Source organism: Penicillium brevicompactum (genome assembly GCF_028827555.1).
Source record: "Penicillium brevicompactum strain IBT 35665 chromosome Unknown utg000006l_segment0_segment0, whole genome shotgun sequence".
Classification (NCBI taxonomy): Eukaryota; Fungi; Ascomycota; class Eurotiomycetes; order Eurotiales; family Aspergillaceae; genus Penicillium; species Penicillium brevicompactum.
In genome coordinates, this window is record NW_026623209.1 from 960452 (window position 1) to 981007 (window position 20556).

The 20556-nt window shown below is 53.1% G+C and overlaps 8 protein-coding genes across 8 annotated transcripts; 5 read left to right on the forward strand and 3 right to left on the reverse strand.

The window, feature by feature from the left end:
- Nucleotides 1–817: 817 nt before the first annotated feature.
- N7506_008554 (uncharacterized protein) lies at nucleotides 818–1716 on the forward strand (the record flags this gene model as incomplete). Its single annotated transcript, XM_056957847.1, has 2 exons — nucleotides 818–1006; nucleotides 1123–1716. The coding sequence occupies 2 exons, from the start codon at nucleotides 818–820 to the stop codon at nucleotides 1714–1716; spliced, it is 783 nt and encodes a 260-aa protein (XP_056807237.1).
- Nucleotides 1717–2938: 1222 nt separating this feature from the next.
- N7506_008555 (uncharacterized protein) lies at nucleotides 2939–3247 on the reverse strand (the record flags this gene model as incomplete). The annotated part of the gene is made up of 1 exon (XM_056957848.1): nucleotides 2939–3247. The coding sequence occupies one exon, from the start codon at nucleotides 3245–3247 to the stop codon at nucleotides 2939–2941; it is 309 nt and encodes a 102-aa protein (XP_056807238.1).
- Nucleotides 3248–3357: 110 nt separating this feature from the next.
- Nucleotides 3358–5176, forward strand: N7506_008556 (MIP/aquaporin family protein; the record flags this gene model as incomplete). Its single annotated transcript, XM_056957849.1, has 3 exons — nucleotides 3358–3393; nucleotides 3447–3717; nucleotides 3750–5176. The coding sequence occupies 3 exons, from the start codon at nucleotides 3358–3360 to the stop codon at nucleotides 5174–5176; spliced, it is 1734 nt and encodes a 577-aa protein (XP_056807239.1).
- A 1106-nt stretch (nucleotides 5177–6282) lies between these two features.
- Nucleotides 6283–10010, forward strand: N7506_008557 (uncharacterized protein; the record flags this gene model as incomplete). The annotated part of the gene is made up of 4 exons (XM_056957850.1): nucleotides 6283–6634; nucleotides 7031–7208; nucleotides 7268–8965; nucleotides 9017–10010. 4 exons carry the CDS (start codon nucleotides 6283–6285, stop codon nucleotides 10008–10010), a joined length of 3222 nt encoding a protein of 1073 aa, XP_056807240.1.
- Nucleotides 10011–10865: 855 nt separating this feature from the next.
- Nucleotides 10866–12999, forward strand: N7506_008558 (carnitine O-acetyltransferase CAT2; the record flags this gene model as incomplete). Its single annotated transcript, XM_056957851.1, has 6 exons — nucleotides 10866–10946; nucleotides 11020–11065; nucleotides 11139–11671; nucleotides 11719–12428; nucleotides 12502–12801; nucleotides 12867–12999. 6 exons carry the CDS (start codon nucleotides 10866–10868, stop codon nucleotides 12997–12999), a joined length of 1803 nt encoding a protein of 600 aa, XP_056807241.1.
- Nucleotides 13000–13526: 527 nt separating this feature from the next.
- On the reverse strand, nucleotides 13527–15407 carry N7506_008559 (Lectin C-type domain protein; the record flags this gene model as incomplete). Its single annotated transcript, XM_056957852.1, has 2 exons — nucleotides 13527–15296; nucleotides 15345–15407. 2 exons carry the CDS (start codon nucleotides 15405–15407, stop codon nucleotides 13527–13529), a joined length of 1833 nt encoding a protein of 610 aa, XP_056807242.1.
- A 227-nt stretch (nucleotides 15408–15634) lies between these two features.
- On the forward strand, nucleotides 15635–16921 carry N7506_008560 (Sec62 family protein translocation protein; the record flags this gene model as incomplete). The annotated part of the gene is made up of 3 exons (XM_056957853.1): nucleotides 15635–16070; nucleotides 16137–16693; nucleotides 16748–16921. 3 exons carry the CDS (start codon nucleotides 15635–15637, stop codon nucleotides 16919–16921), a joined length of 1167 nt encoding a protein of 388 aa, XP_056807243.1.
- A 752-nt stretch (nucleotides 16922–17673) lies between these two features.
- N7506_008561 (peptidase family M20/M25/M40 protein) lies at nucleotides 17674–20151 on the reverse strand (the record flags this gene model as incomplete). The annotated part of the gene is made up of 1 exon (XM_056957854.1): nucleotides 17674–20151. The coding sequence occupies one exon, from the start codon at nucleotides 20149–20151 to the stop codon at nucleotides 17674–17676; it is 2478 nt and encodes an 825-aa protein (XP_056807244.1).
- Between the last annotated feature and the right edge of the window lie 405 nt (nucleotides 20152–20556).

The window sequence follows — 20556 nt, forward strand, 5'->3', positions numbered from 1 at the left end:
TATTGAGAGAGCACTTGAATTCCATCCCAGTAGTTGCAGTTTCGGCCCCGTCCCCGCAACGCCCATACTCGTTGCCCCCGGCTTTCTCCAGCTTGGAGTGGGGCGTTGAGGACAGAGAATCAAGAAGTGCAAGCCGAATGAGCCAGCATGGGAAGAAAATCGATAATGCGGCATTGCTATAATTCCCGAAGCTACCACTGTAACGGCGAGATGAGGATTTTTGAAGATTCTCCGAGATTTTCGACCAACTGTTACAAGAAGATACATTTTGCAGCTGTCTTTTGACTAGAAAATGATGGCGATCACACGTAAGATCTTAACTGATTAAAATACATTGCGTATCACTCCTCCGTGAAACAACTAAACGATTCTATTGACCTTTGCAATTTACCCGACGGATAACGTCATCAAAAGGTTTCCGGGGCCACAAGCTCAAGATTGACCCCCTAACCACCATAACTCGCGATTCTTGACCTCAGCCTCATTCCCCAACCTTGGAGGGCTTCCATTTGGGTTGACCGCCATGTGGAGGTATTCCTTGATTGAAAGAATGCGCACGTGAGATTGAAGTGAGATTTGTCGTTTTGCAGCTGTCGACGATCATCCGAGCTTTGCAATTGCCAATGATGATTGCGTGCTTCTCGCAATTCGCTGCACAATTGCGCGATGTCTCCTCACGTCTTGGCTCTGGGCTTATATACCTAGCGGAACTCTGCTGAGGTGCACATTCTAGTATCCTGTCGCTCATCAGGTATACTCAGCCAACGTACTCCGTGCAAGTCCAAACCGCCCTGTCGGAGACTCCACTATTTCAGCTATGGAATCCATTCAGTCCGAGAAAGATCTTCCAGAGACCTTCGACCTCGAATCCAATAGATACGAATACGATCCATGGCTTTTGGACGACCATCCTTTGCGCTCCTATCCGACCGAGTGCATACCAGGACTAGGGGCCTATCTAGACGAGACCATTGGAAAGCGGACGAAGGCTCTCCTACGCGCGGGGGTATATTAATTGGCTGCTTGTGAGTATGAACGACCAATCTTGTCCCAGTGACCAAACTGATCGTTTACACCAGAGCTGCATTCCAAATCATTCGATTCCTACCGGTTCATACCAAGTCCCTTCCGCATGACACGTCCCCACACATCCACACACGTCCTCAAACTGGTACATGCACCTTCCCCACACTCGACACGCGACCGCAGGCTCTGGAGGCATCTCTAGCGGCAGGATGCGGTGGAGTGCGAATGCCCGTGTGGATGCACCACGGCGAGCTGCAGGTCGGCAATGCGGTCACCGGACACAGCCCGGACGCCGCTCTCAACCGACTCGGTCTCGACCCGCTGCTTGCGAAGATGAACCATGCTGCCGCCTCCGCGCCTGGTCCTATCGCTACCAGCTCTCTGGACGAGCCATCGGAAACATTCCTTTTGATGCTCGATGCTAAGAGCCCCCTACACGATCTCCTCCCTGCTCTTGTCGAGCAGCTCGATGCCCTCCGACGCAGTGGCCATCTATCTCACTGGGATGGGGAGTCTGTCATTGAACGCCCCGTGACTGTTGTTGTTACTAGCGAGGCTATTCCCGACAGCGATTGCGTGAATGTCAATCACTCTGATATTTTTTGGTCTGCTTTCCCAGAAGCACGGACGACGGCGAGCTCAATCATGGAAGATGGCCTCCGGCGCCTCTTCCCTGTCTGTGTAGCCTGATTTCTTTCTTTATTTTTGTTTCTGAGATACCCTATTTGAGCTTCTATTACTTCGTATGCGAATAATATTCACTTCAATCAATTACAATTTTGTTGGCCTACACTCTCCGCCGACCTTGGAGCGCAAGATTTACTCAAGAATATGACCACTAAAGCATATATGGTCAGGTACTTGGACACTGAGCCGTAAAAATACTTCTTTTTTGCTTCACTTGTCAACCGAGGTGATTCCACCTATCTTCAGGTTTGCATATCCGGAACTGGGGTTCAAGCGAACCAATGCATTGAATTTTGTTTATTTATTCCGGTTGGAAGGTTTGTTCATTCCATCCCAATCTCATGTACCTCATATTTATAGGCCCCAAATACAAGGTAGATTGCCTCGAACCGAGATGAGAAAAATCGTTGAAATTGTCACCGCAACTCCGCGCTTTGAGCAAGGGGCGAACGGACGGTTGATCAGCAAATATGCACGTACCCTATGTGGGCTTCACGCCTATCAATCAACTTTGGATCACTCCAGTCCTCGCCTGCAGGGTGCTTGTGTACGGAGTATGCTGTACTCCGTACTTGTACAAGTATATACTACGTCATACAGTACTTTAATCATGTACAAGTACGGAGTACTTTGCAGCTCGACTGCCAATGGGATATTTGGAAAGGTCATTAGGAGCCACTAAAAAAGCAATTAAGAGGGTGGAAAGCAAACATGACTGGATCGGGATTTGCTTAGATGGGTAAAGGAGGGTCAAGTGGAATCACTAATTCAGCATCCGTGGATTGCGGTAGCCATCTAACGTGGACTTCCGTGAACATGAACACCAAATTGTACAAACACATTGTACGCGGAATCACCCCTGTGTACCAGTGCTTTGTGCAAATTGAACCATGGATCGGACGAGGAAATTCCCCTCTGACTAAGGCGAAAAACCACAAATCCATGAGATTTTTCAAAGATCACGATGAGGGTCTCCAATTGGCTGTGGTTGGTCAGGGGCGATTCTTTCGGGCTTAAAAACCTGCCAATCTTGCAGACCCGCCATTAGTGGAATTACATGAACTCAAGCCCCAGTCATGGGAAGTGTGCATCAAACCCACGCGGAGCATTTAAGTACGTGTATGCACAGCTTGGCATTCACAGTATGCACACAAATTTTCGATGTTCATATCTGGCAATTTGAACGGGTATCACGGCAGGAGAAAGCCAAAAAATTGAACGGAACTCAACGGGTTAACAACCAGGCAAGCTTTTGCGGAGCCTCTGTGGGCCAACAACAGGCCAGGAACTGCCGAATGATGTCAACCTGGCTAAGAACTCCAGGATCGTGCGCTTCTGATATGTCGCTCGATGGCTCCACTGGCCCATGTCGTGAACGCCAGATGGGGATTTCCACGATGATCTTGTCGGCATTGCGTAACTGGGTCAATTCTTGCTCAATTTCGCCTGGAACTAGGAATTTTAGTTTGAGGAGTTGTCTTTGATCCACCGAGGGGGGATTCCGTCTCGTTTTTTCCTCCTTCCCCTTGTCCATTGTGATCTGTTCTTGCTTTGGTCATTGCATTTTGATCTGTTGGCGTGGGTTCTTCGTTTGCTGTGAATCTTGCCGTATACCCGGGTAGATCGCATCCAACTGTCTTCAAGATGGAGGAAGGCGATAACAGTCGCACGAGGACCAGGGTGAGTGCGAAGCAAGTATAAGGAGAAGATGTGTTTAACCACTTGTTTCGTAGTCCGATTCTCAGCCTCAGTCACCGCGTCGCAACCGCGCTACCAGCGACGCAGATAACACTTCACCTACCCGTGCCAGCGGTGCCGATGATGGTCAAGACCAGAGCGGTACTCGTCGACGTAGCTCGATTGCCTCGAGACGCAGTGGCAGAGGAGTGCCTAGCTTGGCTCCTCGCACCACTCTTGCTCAACGTACTCAGGGACGGTTCACTCTTGCTGGACCGGATGAAACTCCTCAGCTGCGTTTGGCTCAGGAGCCCTTCGTGCAGCCCGGTTATGCAGACTTGAACCCTTCGTATGAACAGCCATCCAATGCCAGACCTGTTTGGTCTTTGGCCAAGCCACTCCCCGTGTGGTGCGATCCGGCATGGTGCCGACCAAGGAAGAGCTCCTTGAGAGTCTGGCCAATGCTCAGCGTCCGGCGGAGAATTCACAGAAGCTGGGATTAGATGTCAATGCCAATGATCTCGAACAGGGTCGGATTGATAAGACCAATGACCCACGCAAGATGGCCGCTCAGGTCGAGGATGCTCGTCTGCAGCGTGAGAACAACTTCATGAACAAGATCATCAATGGCGATGGCCAATCTATGAGACAGACCTCGCGCATGTCGCGTACTTCCTCTACTCGGGGCCGTCGCACTTCCAATTGGGGCGTCCCTCAGGACCAGCTCTCGACTGTGGAGGAAGGTGGCTCTCAGGACAACGATGAGCAGGGTGAGCGGCCCTTGGACGACGAGCGCTTGGATGCCATTCAAGAGAATGAGGATCTAGGCCAGAGGCTTGATGATCTTCTGGATTCCTCTGAATTGGAAAAGGCAGGCTACCCAGAGGATCTGCACCCGCTTGTTCAAGAGCTGGTTGAGGATGAAGTGCACAACAACCACACTACCTGGTCTGTTATCCGTACCCACCACCGTGAGGCCCTCGGCGAAGCTCTTGGCGTCTTTGTTCAGTTGACCATGGGTTTCTGTGTCGACCTGGCTGTCACCATCAACAATCAGGGTAACCCCAACACAACCGACTGGGCCTGGGGCTTGGCCACCATGATGGCCATCTACATTTCTGGTGGTATTTCCGGTGCGCACCTCAACCCTGTCATCACTATCGTTCTCTGGTTCTTCCGTGGTTTCCCCAAGAACAAGATGCCCGAGTACTTTGCCGCTCAATTCCTCGCTGCTTTCTGTGCCGGTCTGGCCGCGTATGGTATCTACTACCAGGCCATCGACCACTATCTCCTCACAAATGCCGACACCGGTATCATCAACAGTTTCGTGACAAACGCACGTCAGACATGGGTCGGTCCCGGGACTGCATTCTTCAACGAATTCATGGGCACCGCTTTCTTGGTCGTTACTGTCATGGCACTTGGTGATGACCAGAACGCTCCTCCAGGCGCGGGTATGAACTCGCTGATTATCGGACTCGTCATCACCTGTCTGAGTATGTGCTTTGCATACCAGACCGGCGCGGCGTTCAACCCGAGTCGTGACTTTGGTCCCCGTCTCGCGCTGCTCGCTGTCGGATTCCCCACTTCGATGTTCACAAACCCATACTGGTTCTATGGACCCTGGGCTGGTGCTCTGAGCGGCGGTTTCATGGGTGCTTTCCTGTATGACATGTTCATCTTCACTGGTGGTGAGTCTCCTGTCAACTATCCTTGGGAACGCACAGAGCGTGCCTTCACCAAGAGTAGAATGAAGTGGAAGCGTCGCTTGCATCTTTCAAAATAGATCTGGATGGAATTTGTGGGGTATCGCGTTACGCGCGGGTGTTTTGTTTTGACAACTTCCATGTCGTATGCGAGACCTGTCAAAGTTTGTACATGAGGGGAATTAAGTATTTATTGAACAATGCTATCTGCCCGCACTTATTGGCGGGTATATAGCTGTGTATAATAGCTCGAGTGCGCCTGATTCAAGCGCTCGATAGGTGGCTTCTCGTGTAGCATCCATTTATCAAGCTCGAGGAATCATAATTTGTATAGATTCGAAGGTGAAATTGACCTGGAGAATAACTGTTTTTTTTTTTTTTTTTTTTTTTTTTTTTTGTTATCGGTCCTGTACAACATATTGTATTGAGTAATTCCAAGACTTCTATCAGTTTATTTTATTTCAAGGTTTTTGGCCTCAAACAGGTCTCATATGGTTGGGGGTGTATTCGTGTAAGCTGCCAGGTTAACATCACCAATCTTGGAACCGAGATGAGTAAAACCAAATGTCTTCTTTGTTTGATCGGTGGATATGAAGTGGGTATTTGGCTAATTAGGTAGCCTTGGGACCAATGGATACCCAGACGTACGTCTATAGATCTAGGGTAGGTTTGCTACATTACCTGCATATGCACGTTTCAAATGGGGCTTAGTACATATCCTTGTAGTACACAAGGAACAGGTAGGACGCGCAAAGTCCATTAGTCAAAGGCCGCATGGACATCCCGAGGTTGAACATGAGCAAGGGGAGATTTGAAAATTACCTTTGGCTATGGGAGAATTGTGAGGGTATATACTTGCCCCCGCATGCACGATGAAGTCTTGGCTTGCCCCGTCGCGCTAAAGCGTCATCACTCACCGTTTTTTCTTCCCCCAAACACTGCCCAACTTCGTGTCTTTCAGGATCTTCTGCACGTTCCCACTTCCGTCCCGTGAGCGTTATCTTCTACAGGGCCTGAGTCGCGCGATCAGCCGATCCTGCACCCTCAGCTCTGGCCCTTTTCTTCCCTCTTTGCATACGTTCCACCGCCATTCTATTTTCCTTTTATATTTATCTGCATCTTATCTTTTCCCTCTTTTATCCCTCCCCCTTAATCGCTGCCCAAAAAGACCCCCCGGATTTTTGGAATGGATTACCGGCGACTCCAACACTCCTATCCGCCCCGGCCATCGCCTCTGGGAACTTCAGAGCCTCGTGTCGATCGGCATTCCGTTGCGCCTGAGTCTCACGGTCGTCGACCCGAATCCGACAAACCTCGAGCGTACCCTTCTGCAAACTCTACTCCCTCCCCGTCGCAAATTTACCACTCGACCGCCACCCGAGGGTCACTCGCTGCTCTCCGTGGAGATACCCTCGGCGCATATATTCCCTCGAGACAAGGTCAGGCACATCGTCGGCATGGGAGTTTGGAATTCCGAAACCATACCCAGACACATCGCCGGAATAATTCGCAACCACACACTGTCCGAAATCATGAAGGTTCGTTGTTTATTTTTGGTTCGTTCTCTGTTTCATGTCGCGTGGCTGGTTCCGATGCCCCAGATTCACGAGAGTTTCCAAGGATCGGAGTTGTCTGGTAACGAGCCTTTGTGAACTTGGGGTCTGTTTTCTGCGCATCGTAACCAGCGAAGCTCTGCGATCGCCCTTTCCAGACCGTCATACCTGATTTCCCCCAAGTGCCCAACTCCCCTGATAGATTTTCCCCGGTGGCGCAGATCGACTGGACGACAGCTCGGGAGCGCTAGTCCAGGTCAGGTCTAGCGTGCACAGAGGAGCCCCTGCCCCTTTAAGACTAGCGTGGGAGCTTCCGGAGTCACGGGTTCTCCTCGATCTGGCCCTTGCATTTCCCATCTTTCATTTGCTTACTCGTCACAGTCGGGCTTTTGAATGCTTCCGTTATGAACCATACGCCACACGATACGGCGCGTCGTACCTCGCAGGGCAGTAGTGGGAGTCCTGGACTCACTGGTGAGCACCGACCCAGGCCCGAGAAACCCGTGCAACCGTCCGTGTCGCGATACATTTCGTCACTCAAGTCGATCACACAGGCGCGGTCATCTAGGGATTTTTTCTCCCACACATAGCACGTACTAACGCAAATTCACCTGACAGGACACGAACAATCGGCCCCTCCCACCTTTGGTATTCGTCAAATGCCGCCTCCCTCACCTCCACACTCTTATTCTTCGCGAGCCCAATCTGCCCAGTCCAACCACACACCTGGGGGCCCATGATGTCGCGCGATGTCCCTAGTAGCCAAGCGCACCGGCCCGGCAGTAGCATGTCGATTTCCGCTATGCTAGGCTCCGAGCCGGAGCGATCTGCGCGAGAACCAGTGCGTGAATCAGGGCCTTTCTTCTCGCGACCATCGGCATCATCGATCTTCGGTAATGCACCCCCCTCATCTTCCTCCGCCGCGATGTCGCCACCCACCGCCCCGGCAAGGCCATCTCCTCTTGATAATTCTTTGTTCCGTCGCTCGCAAACACCAGAAAAGCCATATTCACGGCCCCAAGGCGCCCGCACGTATCGGTCTGGATCTGGTGGTGGTTCCAGCTTGCTCGGTGCAGAGCAATCGGTGTTCGGGGGCTTGACGCGCTCATCGTTGTCTCAATACCCCGAGAAACCGCACTCAACACATCCCTCGCCCCGAATTTCCACGGCAGACACGCCGTACACAGAGCCTCGTCGCATGAGTCTGAACGGGCCGATCGCTCGGCCCAGCAGCCAACCACCTCAGGTCGATGCATCCACGCGTCCACCAGGATACAGTCCCATCTCTCAACCTGGTGGTGTTACTGCAGAACGTGCATTTGAATCTGGCCCACGGTCTGCGTCTGGGTCATACGCGACTGCTGACCCACAGCAACACGGTCGGTTTGGAAACATCTTTGGCGAGCGTCGGTCGGAGGAGACTGCACAACGGGATCGCGAACGCGCTCCCACCCATGCGCCCGAAGCCAAACCATCCCAGTCTGGGCCATTCCGATATGGTTCACACTACGGCGAGCGTGAGCCGCTTGATCGTCACCAGGGCGGCTCGTCATGGGATCACGGTCGCTCGCACCCTCCCTCGCCGGAGAATAAACGTTATCACGCACCGGATCACGGCTCGACTTTCGGGTTTGGTGCTATACAGAGCTACACGAAATCACTAGGATCACAGCCTGGCGGAAACAGACAGCCCGCGGGTTCCCTACAGTCTCAGAACAACCAGCCCACTCCTCCACCCCAGGATCCCTACAGCAGACAACAGTCGCAGTTACCGCGTCTCGGTACTACGCCTAGTATCACTGCATCCACGGTTGCCGCCTCGACGAGTCTTGCCACTTTAGCTGACGAGGGACGTCGCAAAGGAAGCGAAGAGCTCCTCCACCATCGCAACTTACTGGCCGTTGGTGCTGATGGAAAACGTGGAGGTCGTGCATCTCCTCTTCCCCAAGCTGTTCAAGGCGCCCAGGCTCCGTTCATTGGCCCATCTGGGGAGACGGCAATCAAGAATGAACTTGGCCGTGTTTTCTCGGGTATTGGAAGTGGCGTTGGTGGTGTGGGTGCCACCACTGGTGGTAGTGGACAATCGACACCACTAGGCTCAAGTCCATTCAAACGCGATAGCTTAACTGGCCGTTCAATGAATGGAGAGCCGATGGATGAAGCGGCACGGATCGCTCGACCTTCCTCCGCCTCTGGCCGACGCTCAAGGAAAACGCGGGATGAGGAACAGATGGAAATTGAGGCCAATGATCCTCGAGGATTGTTATCAGCACGTAATGCACGTCGCTCTCGGCATGCTCATCATCACCATCACCAGTATGTTTCATCTCATATCAGTACAGGTAACAGTGCTAACAAAAGTTCTAGTCACCACCATCACCGCCACAAAGCAGATGAAGAGGCCGCCACTCTGAGTTCTCTTCATCGTCCTACCAACTTCCACCGCACTTCCCCAGCTGATCCTGCTGGACATCACCACCACCATCACCATCACCACCACCCCCCTCGACAAGCCACAATCCCAGCTGCGTCTCCCATACGAGAGCCTCGAATTACAGTCACTATAGAGCCAATAGTGTCTAGTGTCTCTCACCTCCCTCGTCATCATCTTGGCTCCACACTTTACACTCCCCGTGTAGGTGCTCCCACGGCGAAATCCTCTGTGGAAAGCTCCAAGTTTGGGTACACAACAACCCCCCAACCCCTTCCCCGCTTCGAACAGCGAGAGAATTGCACTTTCACCGTCCGAGTGCCCCGCTGGCGCATCAACCAGTCCCATCGGGAGGAGATTTGCGCGCGTCGCGCAATCTGGGGTACTGGTGTCTATACCGACGACTCAGATCCCGTCGCCGCCGCCATCCACTCTGGCTTTATCCGCGGTGCCTGGGGCGAGGATGTCGATGAGTCGATGCTCGACCTCGAGATCAAAGACACATATCAGCACGCCCCGCCCCCGACCGATGCCGAAGGCAAAAAGCCCGAGTCTGAGGCCAAGGTGCCGCGCATCCCACCGGTACCCCCGGCAGACAAGGATCTGCACATCACTTTACTTGTCCTCCCTCGCGTAAACCAGTACGATTCCACTCTTCTGTTTGGTCTCAAGTCCCGCAAATGGGATGGTCGTCATGACGGCATGAGCTTCAAAGTTCATGCCGTCGACTGGGTCGACGAGGGCGTCGGCCGAGGCGAAGAGCGCGGCGGTGAGGCTCGTCGCAAACGTCTACGCACTCTCATGCAAACCGGTCGCATCTGCACCGGGCCTGCGATGGCAAAAATGAACGAGCTTCGCCGCACGGGTGTGCAGGTCCCTCGCTCCATGGAGACCCAGGACCAGGCGGCGGCGGTGCAGCTCGTCTCTTGATAACATGCGATTCACGTGCCTCTGCGTGGCCGCATGGAGATACTTCTACATGATTTGAATACTTTCCTATGATTTACTTTTCTTTGTGAGCTGGAGTACTTTGGATACGGTGGTGCCGGCCTTTTCATTTTCCCCTCTGGTCCTATCGAAGTGATCGGACCAACGGGACCGGGCGAAAGGCATGCGTTTATTTATTTCACATATACATAATCTGACCACTTAACTACTTGAATATCTTACTACTTCCACTCGCTTGTCTCCGATTCGTAAGAATAGAGTGTGGCAATATGTCATTGAGCCAACCTTTAACGCTAGGAGCTCTCCCCGCATACCGCCATTGATCGCCCCGTATCTGGCAATCCTTTTTTCCGCCTCACGATGCACAGTTCTGTACGTAGATACTACATTATTTTGCCTGTTTCTCAAGAATTCCAGAGCTACAAGTATACCTCATCGCCCCCTATCAGATGCTCACCTGATAGATCCACCCCATATGACCGAGAGATCAACTGCAGATGGACCGAGGCACATGTGTGGAGTATGTATTGGTATTTCCGTATTGAGCATATCTCCCACAGAGAATCCATTCAAACCAGTAGTTATAGTTAAATCGAGAGAGAGTCATAGAGACATTCAATCACAGACCATCACCACCTAAATACCCCAAGTATGCAGTCAAACTACGGCCGGTTCCCCGTGGGAATAGCAGCTCGGACGGGACCGATCTGAAGCGCCGGTACCGCGTTTTACCGGCTTCCCCGCCAGCCGAGGCCCCTTCGGTTTCCCTTCTTAACGTCAAGCTGCCCTCCAACTTCCTCCAACTTATATCCAAATCGCTTTTTCACATACACAGGGATGTTCACTGCTTCTGCTCGAAGCCGTCTCTCCACCCTTTCCAGGCAACGGCTTCCTCCGACTTCTCTCCTCGCCCGCACGGTAAGCCCTCACCGTTCGCAACCACTGCTTGGAGCAGTGTAACTCCCCCGACAGTCCATTGACACGTGTACAGACTCTCACAATGGCTCCTCGTCGAGCAGTATCTTCCGTTCCTGAGGGTGAGTGTGATATGCGCCTGGCCTGGCTCCCGTTCCTTACCAGAGCGCGCATCCAGAACTAACAGAATCGCAGGATACAAGGAGGACATCTCCAAGGGCAAGATGCTCCGATTTGAAGACTCCCTCCCCCAACTCCCCGTTCCCACCCTGGAGGAGACCAGTCGCCGATACCTGAAGTCTGTGCACGCGGTCGTGTCAGAGGCCGAATACGCACGCACCAAGAGCGCTGTTGAGGCTTTCATCCGCCCTGGCGGCCAGGGTGAGTCTCTGCAGAAGCGTCTCGAGGCCCGTGCTGCCGACCCCAAAATTAAGAACTGGCTTGCCGAGTGGTGGAACCAGGCCGCTTACCTCGGATACCGCGACCCCGTCATTCCCTACGTCTCCTACTTCTACTCCTACCGGGACGACCGTGAGCGTCGCGACCCGGCTAAGCGCGCAGCTGCTATCACTACCGCAGCTCTTGAGTTCAAGGCCCAAGTTGACGATGGCTCATTGGAGCCAGAGTACCTGCGCAAGGAGCCCCAGGCCATGAGCTCTTACCAGTACATGTTCAACTGCTGCCGTATTCCCGCCGATGGCGAGGATTTCCCCGCAAGTACCCCGCTGGTGAGAACCAGCACATTGTGGTCGTGCGCAAGAACCAGTTCTTCAAGGTTCCCCTCGTCGTGGACGGCCAGCAGCTCAATGTCTCCGAGCTGGAGCAGCAGTTCGCGCGCATCTACGAGATCGCACAGCCCGCACCCCCTGTTGGTGTGCTGACTGTTGCAGACCGTGATCACTGGACTGCTGCCCGCAAGACCCTTGTTGCTGCTGACGCCGCCAACGAGCTGGCTCTGCAGGACATTGAGTCTGCTGGCTTCGTCATTTGCTTGGACGATGCCAAGCCCGTTACTCTTGCAGAGCGCGCAGAGCAATACTGGCACGGTGATGGCTCCAACCGCTGGTTCGACAAGCCTCTCCAGTTCATTATCAATGACAATGGATCCGCCGGTTTCATGGGCGAGCACAGCATGATGGATGGAACCCCCACCCACCGCCTGAATGACCACGTCAACAACCTTATCTTCAACAAGAAAATTGACCTCTCTGCCAAGTCTATCCGCTCGCAGCTCGCGGACCCCAAGCCTATCAACTTCAAGCTGAACGATGCCTCCAACGAGGCCATCGATATCGCGGCCCAGTACCACCGCAAGCAGATCGCCTCCCACGAGCTCGTTGTGCAAGCCTACCAGGGCTACGGAAAGGGTCTGATCAAGAAGTTCAAGTGCAGCCCCGATGCATTTGTTCAGATGACCATCCAGCTCGCTTACTTCAAGATGTACGGCAAGAACCGTCCCACTTACGAGTCCGCCTCGACCCGCAAGTACGCCGAAGGCCGCACAGAGACCACCCGCACCGTCTCAGACGAGAGCGTCGCTTTCTGCAAGGCCCACCAGGACCACACCACCCCCCCGCGAGGAAGTCGTCAAGCTCTTCCGCGCCGCCCTCGCCCAGCACACCAAGTACACCCAAGAAGCCAGCTCCGGCCACGGTGTCGACCGCCACCTCTTCGGTCTCAAGAAGCTCCTCCAGCCCGGCGAGCAGCTGCCCGAGATCTACCAAGATCCCGCTTTCGCCTACTCCTCCTCTTGGTACCTATCCACCTCCCAGCTCAGCTCCGAGTTCTTCAACGGATACGGATGGAGCCAGGTTATTGATGACGGATTCGGAATTGCGTACATGATCAACGAGAACAGGTATGTTCCTTTTCCCGCAGCACTCTTTTGTTAATGCCATCTTGCTAACCCTTCCTTTCTACCAGCCTTAACTTCAACATCGTCTGCAAGCGTCTCGGTGCCGAGCGCATGAGCCACTACCTCAACGAGGCTGCTTCCGAGCTCCGTGATCTCCTCATGCCCGACCTCGCTGCCCAGCCCGAGAAGCCCAAGCTGTAGTGTCTTGCATATACCCGTGTTTATATTATTTTGGATTTGTGCTACTCCAGCGTCTGATAGATGAATATATCTTTTTCTGTTGGGTTTGTCTTGTATCTACATCCATGGATCATTTTGTATACGAATTGGACCATTCCAAGGTCACAGATCATTGTCGACGCTTGCAACCTTTGAATTGCTGCTTTCCAAGGTTGATTTAGCCAATGTGCGCATATCATGCCCAGACCTAGTGATCCTCAGTGGGGTAACAGCCCCGGAGGCAGCAAGGCCTGAGCATTAGAGAGGAACATTGGAAGGGAAAGGAAATAGCAGAGGAGAAGACGTTCGTATTCAACTACGTTTGGGGAGTAGATTTATGAGAATGGGTTCAATTGTTTACATAATTCATGACAGACATGCAAAATGCGCCGATTGGGTATCAAATAAGGCCGAGGTAGTAGGGTAAATGGTAGATGAGAAGGTACACAGATGGTTTTGCAGCATAGCATCCTTGAAAGCCCAGATCAAATGTTTGATATGAGGACTTCTTAGGAGGGGACACCTTCATATTCCCACCCGTCGATAGCACGCTTTCTGCGCCGAGAGTTCCGGCGATTAGCATTACACTTGACAAAGAAGGTCAAGGCAGCAATGACAAGAATAATGATTCCAGCAACTGCAGCAACGAGCACAGTTTTACGCTCGAGCTGCTGCGGGTCAGAGGCATAGGGACAGGTAGCCCCATACCCACCCGAAACCCAGCAGGAGGTCACATCGATCGAGTTGAAATCCACATAGATCTCGCGCAGAAGCGCATTAGAAGAGCCCGGATCGATTTTCGATTCCGGTAGGGATAGAAGATGGCGGTAGAGGTATTTGTTTTCCAGTCCCGTGCGTGGTACAGCGAAACTCGATCCTTCGGGGCAGGTATCTGAGACATTGGAGAAATAGGCAAATGTGTCCGAGAGGACCCAGGAGAAAGGAGAATTCCCGATTCGACAGGCGGCGCGTCGCTGCTCTGTGCAGTTTGTTGATCGCCAGTGGCCTTCAAGTGTTAGATCCATGATTGCACAACGGTCGTACTTGGGGTCTCCGTCGCCGCCACCATAATTTGCATCGTGTGGTTCACCGATGGCCCAGGCCCAAGAAGAAGATAAAGACACATTTCGGTAGTGCTCTATCTGGGTGTCGGCAGTTGATCCAAAGAGAGTAGTGTTGAGTGTTGGAGAGAGACCACAAGCCGTGATGTCGGAGATGGCGTTGGATATTGAGCCCATTGTATCATCGGTGGAAAGACCAACGGGGACAGGAATGCCATCAGAGATGCCCCATGATGAGTTTGCCTTGGCCACATCCGTGGCCCCAGGGTTGTAGAGACAGCCTGATGTCAGTGTGCCATTACTAGTTGCATCAACTTTTGAAGTAGCCGACAAGTACCCAGGAGGGAAGATAGAATTCCCATCTGCGGTCAAGTCATAATCCGCCAGTTGGGGATCAACTGTGCCGTATTCAATGAGGACCCTATCACGTTTGGCCAACTGGATATACTTTGATGAGGGCCATCCATCCGGAGTACTCTGTTCCCCAGCTTCATTTTCGTGGATAGTGTAGTATTCAGTGATGGGCATGTAGCTCTGCTCAACCCGGTACCAAGAATCATTGAGATTCCTTCGGTCTGTCGCAAGCTGGGCTGGGCTGTAGATAAAATCGCCTAGGGCTGTACCAAGGAGCGCCCCAACCCGCTCCGACCCTAAAGGTAAATCATCTCCTGTGATGGCAGAGGCGGGCTCATCCGGTGTGGTTTCACTTGCTGCGACATGGAGATTGAGCACGAGGTATGACGTATACACGGTCAACTGGGAGTTGGTGTCCCTGAAGTAGCCAACAAGCACTTCAGCTAAGGTGTAAGGGTCGAGGTCGTCGGTGCACTTATACTGTCCCAGCTCGTAGACAGTATATCCATGCGAATCTTCGTATCCGGTGATGGTCGGCGGGTCAGCACTCGCTGCCGTGCTCGTGGTCTCGGCTGTAGTGACAGTCGAAGTCTCCGAGCTCGTACTCATGGTAGACGTCTCACTTGAGACGGTGACGTCGGATTTGTCCGGGACATTCACTGGGCAGAACGACCACGTCCTCCGGGTAGGCGACCAGTATACATCGACAACGAGCCGCCGGTATCCGATCGCCAGCAGGTTCGAGAAGCATTGCGCGGCATTCTCTTTATCATACACGCCATTTCCAAAGCAGGCTGCCGATAGGGAGACCGCGGGGTTCGTCACGAAATTGAGTGGGATCTGCCCGGCCACATCGCGCTCACTCTGAATCGATAAGCGCGGGTTTTATGAAGCGCGAATTGAGACACATACCAGCAAGACAGCCACCCATGTAGCATTCAAGAGGGTAGCTGAAGAGTCATAGGTGACAGACATTGAGAGGGAGCATTAAAATGGCCGAGAGCATAATGGCCATAGATGCGGAGCGGTGATCATTACATGCACAAAGAACCTTGGAAGTCCGAGTCGGTAGGGCGGAGCGCAAATCAGCCGAGTCAATCTGGCCACTTCTCTTTCTTTCTTTCACAACTGCACCTCCCACCGTTGACGCCTCTACCTCTTCTTCACTTTCATTTATCCGATTATAATATTCTATCTTCATAATGGCCGCGCCCGGCCCCAGCCCCCAGCAAATGGCGGCCATGCAACAGCAGTTCGCCGCCGAAGCCGCTAAACGAGGGATGACGCCCCAGCAGTTCGCTGAGAAGCAACGCGAGCAGCTCACAGCCGATGCCGAAAAGCTCGGCCTGACCACAGAGCAATATGTTGCGCAGCTGCGGGCGCGAGCAATGCAAGCCCACCAGCAACAACAGCAACAGCAAGCTCAGGCACAACAAAACCAGGCCGCAGAGGGACAACAACAACCTCAACAGCAGCCTGCGCCCCAGCAGCACCAGCACCAGACTACACAACAGGTTCCCGTGAACCCTAACAACCCTCCTGACCCAAAGGCAATTGCCGTGGCCAACTGGCTGCGGTCGCAGAACCTCAAGCCACGCACATGTATCATGGACGGGCAGCGCAAGGACATGTTCAAGGGTAAGAAATAGCCACACGACCAGCTGCTCTCACCGGTCTGCTCTAACATTTTATTCAAAAAATTAGTCAAGCGAGCTATCCGCGCTATCGAATCCCCCGCCTACGCGAAAGCAGCTGCGAAAAAGAACTCCCTCCTCCCTCCTGTCACCGACCGCGCCTCAGCCGAGAATGTATTCAAGCTTCTTCCACTGTCTCTTCTGGCTCTGCGAGTGTCCAAGGTCGACCCGCACGCCGGTCACGACCACGCCAAACCCAAGAACCGCACTAAGGGATTGTGGACCGTGAAGATCGAGCAACACCAAGAGACTGACCCGATGATGCACTATGTCTGGCTATACGACGGTCCGCAATGGAAGCAGAAGGCGATGGCCGCAGCCGTGGTTGCGGGTATCTTTGCCGTTGTCCTGTTCCCTCTGTGGCCCATGATGCTGCGCCAGGGAGTGTGGTATCTTAGTGTCGGTATGATGGGACTGCTCGGACTGTTCTTCGCCATGGCAATCTTCCGTCTGATTCTGTTCTGTGTTACTGTCTTCACCGTTGCGCCGGGTCTCTGGCTCTTCCCTAACCTGTTCGAGGATGTTGGATTCTTCGACAGTTTCAAGCCTCTCTGGGGCTGGCAAGAGGTATGTTCGATCATTTAACCGTGGGTTGGAATCACGAAACTAACTGAAATGTAGACCAAGAAGAGCAAAAAGTCCAGCAAATCCAAGGCCAAGGCCGAGTCTGCGCCCGTCGACTCTGCTCCAGCTTCTGCCCCTTCTGCAACTACATCTTCTGCTGAGCCCGCTTCTACTCCGTCTGCGGCGGCGAGGCGGAATTTGAGTGCCCAGGTGGAAGAGGTTGAAGAGTAGTGTTTCTTCGTTTCCAGCGATCAAAGTTCGAGACCATGATTGGTTCGTGAGTGTTTATTTTCAGGCTCTCCTCACGAGAGTTGTATTTCCATAGTCATCCTGGCGTTGTTGCATTGTCCCTATGTTGAATGAATTGAGATCAATCAAAAAGTCGACTTTTCTCAGACAATCCGAGGTCTCGTTAGTGCATCGGTGACTGACCAAGTGGAATGTATGCTGCGGTCATGGAATCGATCTAGGCGTGGGTATGCCATACGTGTACGTGCAGAATCGGTAGAGCTATTCCAAGGTTCCAAAGTTGTAGATCGATCATGCAACGATTCAAAAATGTCAATTTGATAATATACAAGAGCACTATCAACGCAACTCACTCGCCGAACAATGCCCAGGTGGGATCCAACCCTGATTGGAAGGAGAAAAAAAGCTACATACGAAAGAGAACGATTCAAATGCATGAATGCAAAGTCCAGATAATGCAAAGTCCAGAGAGGAAAAGAAAATTATAGAGAAAAGGGTATATATACAGGACCAAATGCGAATAAACCGATGAACCGAAAGAATGAGATAAGTATAGGATGCAAAGGTGATGCGAGGGTATTGATACACAAATGTAAAATATGAACACAGCGAAGAAGAGAAGTAAGGAAGATTATAGCGAATGTATCTCGGGGTATTGTCGTGGGAGATATCGTAGGAAATGCCGGAGGCGTCGGGGGTATTGTTTGGAGTCATGTGGGGGTCATTGAAGTTGCTTATACAGGGGGTCCTTTGACCAATTTGGAATGCCGGGCCGTTCTCGAGGTTGGCTTTGCCTGGGACTCTGAGCCGGAGTTGGTACCGCTCCTGCGTCGGTCCTCCACGTGCTCGCGTACTGGCTGTGACCCATAGAATCGTTGCTTTGGAGAAGTCGGGGACCAGGGAGACAGGGCCTGCGGGGTAGATGGGGTTGCAGGGGCCGGGGAAGAGACTTGGATAGGAGCAGGGGCGTGAACAGGGACAGGGACAGGGGCTGCTGTGGGGACTGGAGCCGGGTGCGCAGCCGGAGTAGGGTTGGCGGGTTGAGGGAGCTTGGGGAGGGGGCAGTTGGGAGGAGGGGCTGACGGAGGACCGATTGTGACCCCTAGTCCTGGCATACTCTTACGGCGCAGCATGTTTGGGGGTGCTTGGCTATCAAGCCCCGCGGTTGGGAGCTTGGTGCGCGGTGGCTCCGGTGCTGGGGGAGCTTCAACCTCGGCCTCGTTAATTGTCTGGGGCGTCATGCCAGATCGACCAACAAGACTCAGAGGACGAGAAGAGTGGAAGTCTGGCAAAGGCTTTGTAGGGGGTGCGGTCCTGGGCGTGCGAGAGAAGTTTGGAGCATGCTGCGCAGATCTGGCGGCTTTGGCTAGAGCATCCTCGGAGTTTGAAGGACGCAGCACACGCCTGTGCTCCGAAGACTCTGTATAGCGCGAGCTGGCGACGCTGAAGGTCGGAGATTGCGGGGGAGAGGCTAATGCAGACGCCTTTGGGTCGACAGATTCACGCCGTACGAAGCCATTCAACGACGAAGGAGGAGAGGCATGGATAGGAGTCGGACCACCCCGAGGGACAAACTTCTTGCTGAAGGAAGGAACACTGAAATTTGGTGCTGGGGGTGAGGCGCTCCGAACTAGGGTTTCGGGCACAGGCGGATAGTCCTGGATTTCTGTAAAATCGGTTATAGGTGGAGGCTGTGGAGGCTGTGGAGGCTGAGACGCATAGAATGACTGCCGTTTCCCTTGGCTAGAAGAAGGGGGACTGCGGGCAAAGATCCGATCCAGCTCTTCAGGTAAAGGCTCGTCAGATCTATAGACGCCATCGCTTGTCGGCGGCGCGTTGGGGAAATTTGATGAAGTGAGCGACGAAGAACGCACGTCTGAGGCAATCGAAGAGCCATTTGTAGGATTCGTAGCCTCAGTCCGGCTGGTTGAAACGGAGCCGGATCGCGATTCAATGACCGATCGGCGATTGACAGACGTGTATGAGCTGCGTCGAGATTGCCATGTTGCCCCACCGACAGACTGTCCATCATCCTCAATGGGCGACTGAAGGTTTTGGGGCTGCAGGAACAAGCTGGAGATACGATGCGGGTCCTTCTTGACCATTTGACGAATACTGGACTTGGATCGCAATTGAGGCATGGTATCCTCGTCCGAGTGTTTCTCTTGCGTGAGCTTGGGTCCTCCGCGTCTTTCGATCTCTGCCCTGACTGCAACCAACCAGCCAATCATAGCTTCGGGGTTATCAAAGACCAACAAGAAGCTATGGGACAATCGGCGACTACTGGACTTGTGGAAGCCAAAGCGCGGAAACCGAGGCTTTGGTGGTTCCGGTGCGCTGGAGTTCACATCAGCAGTGGAATTGTGAGAGATCTGAAGTACCCAATGTTTGCCTGGGATCGCATCACTAGCGAATGCGACAGACTTTGGGCCCAAGAGTAGCATCCTCTCCGGGAGACGATCATGCTTTCCTTCGCCTGCATATTGTAAAATATATCCCACGTTGGCCAAAACGTATATCTTCTGCGTCCATTCCACCTTGTTGATTGTACCGGACAATGTCCGGAGATGCTTCCTCTGCTTTTGTTCGCGCTTTTTCCGAGCGGCCGCGGCAGTCTCATCCTGCTCCAACGGGTTCACCGGCGTATCCTCGGTTGCGCTCCTGGTGGTTGTCGCGTGCAATCGCAGGATTGTATCGGCAGAGAGAGCAGGCGCGGCCAGGGTATCATGCTTGGCAGACTGGGGGTAGGCCTGAAATAGCGGGGGCGGTTTCCACCCATACTGATCCTGAGAGGGAACTTTAGGGTCTGGGGGTGGGCGAGCAGTTTTCAGAGTGCGCGATCGTACGTCCGTCGGGGAGGTGATGGTCGGATTGGAGTCTATAGTTCGGGGGCTCATGAGAGAGGGCGACATCGGATCGTTGAAAATCGCAGTCTGGGGCTCTGGCAATTTTGTTTCGACAATCTCATCCAACTTGGGTTCTACGCGCGACTTGTCGCGACCAAAAATGTTGCGCAAACTTGATTTGGAGGACTGGCGCTTGACCGTGACGGGACTTTGGAGCGGAACCGGCCCTTCTGATCCATTGGTACTGGGATATTCGGTTGGCCGAGGTCGCTGGAGCCGGGCTTTGGGCGCTGGTCGGCTAAAATTGGTCTGCAGCGGTGCCAGCTTATGACCTCGGCGCTCCCCAAAGGACTGGGCTTCGTTCATTTTGTGCAGAAAAAAGGAGCGACGGGACAAAGTTTAAGGCGCTGATCATCGGAACGTGGAGCCTGCACCGTTGCCGTCATTGCAGGTCGCACGAGGTGAAGCTGATAGCCGATTTAGAGAGGAATAACCATATTGGGGTGCTGAAGGTATACACAAGGAGGGAAGAAGGGGAAAAAAAGCAAAGCAGGATTTCAAGGGGAATTCGCATCCAGACTAGTTCCAGTGGGGGGGCGAAGATCTACCAGTGGGTGTTGGGGAGACCAAGTTAGCTTCATTTTGGGAGTTCTCTGCCAGAACAAAGAGAATTCTCCACCGCAATTTTGAGATCTAGATCTATCTCATCGTACTGCCGCGTTGTGTTTGGAGTATATTGGAGTATAGAGTCGAGTCCGAGTCGAGTCAAGT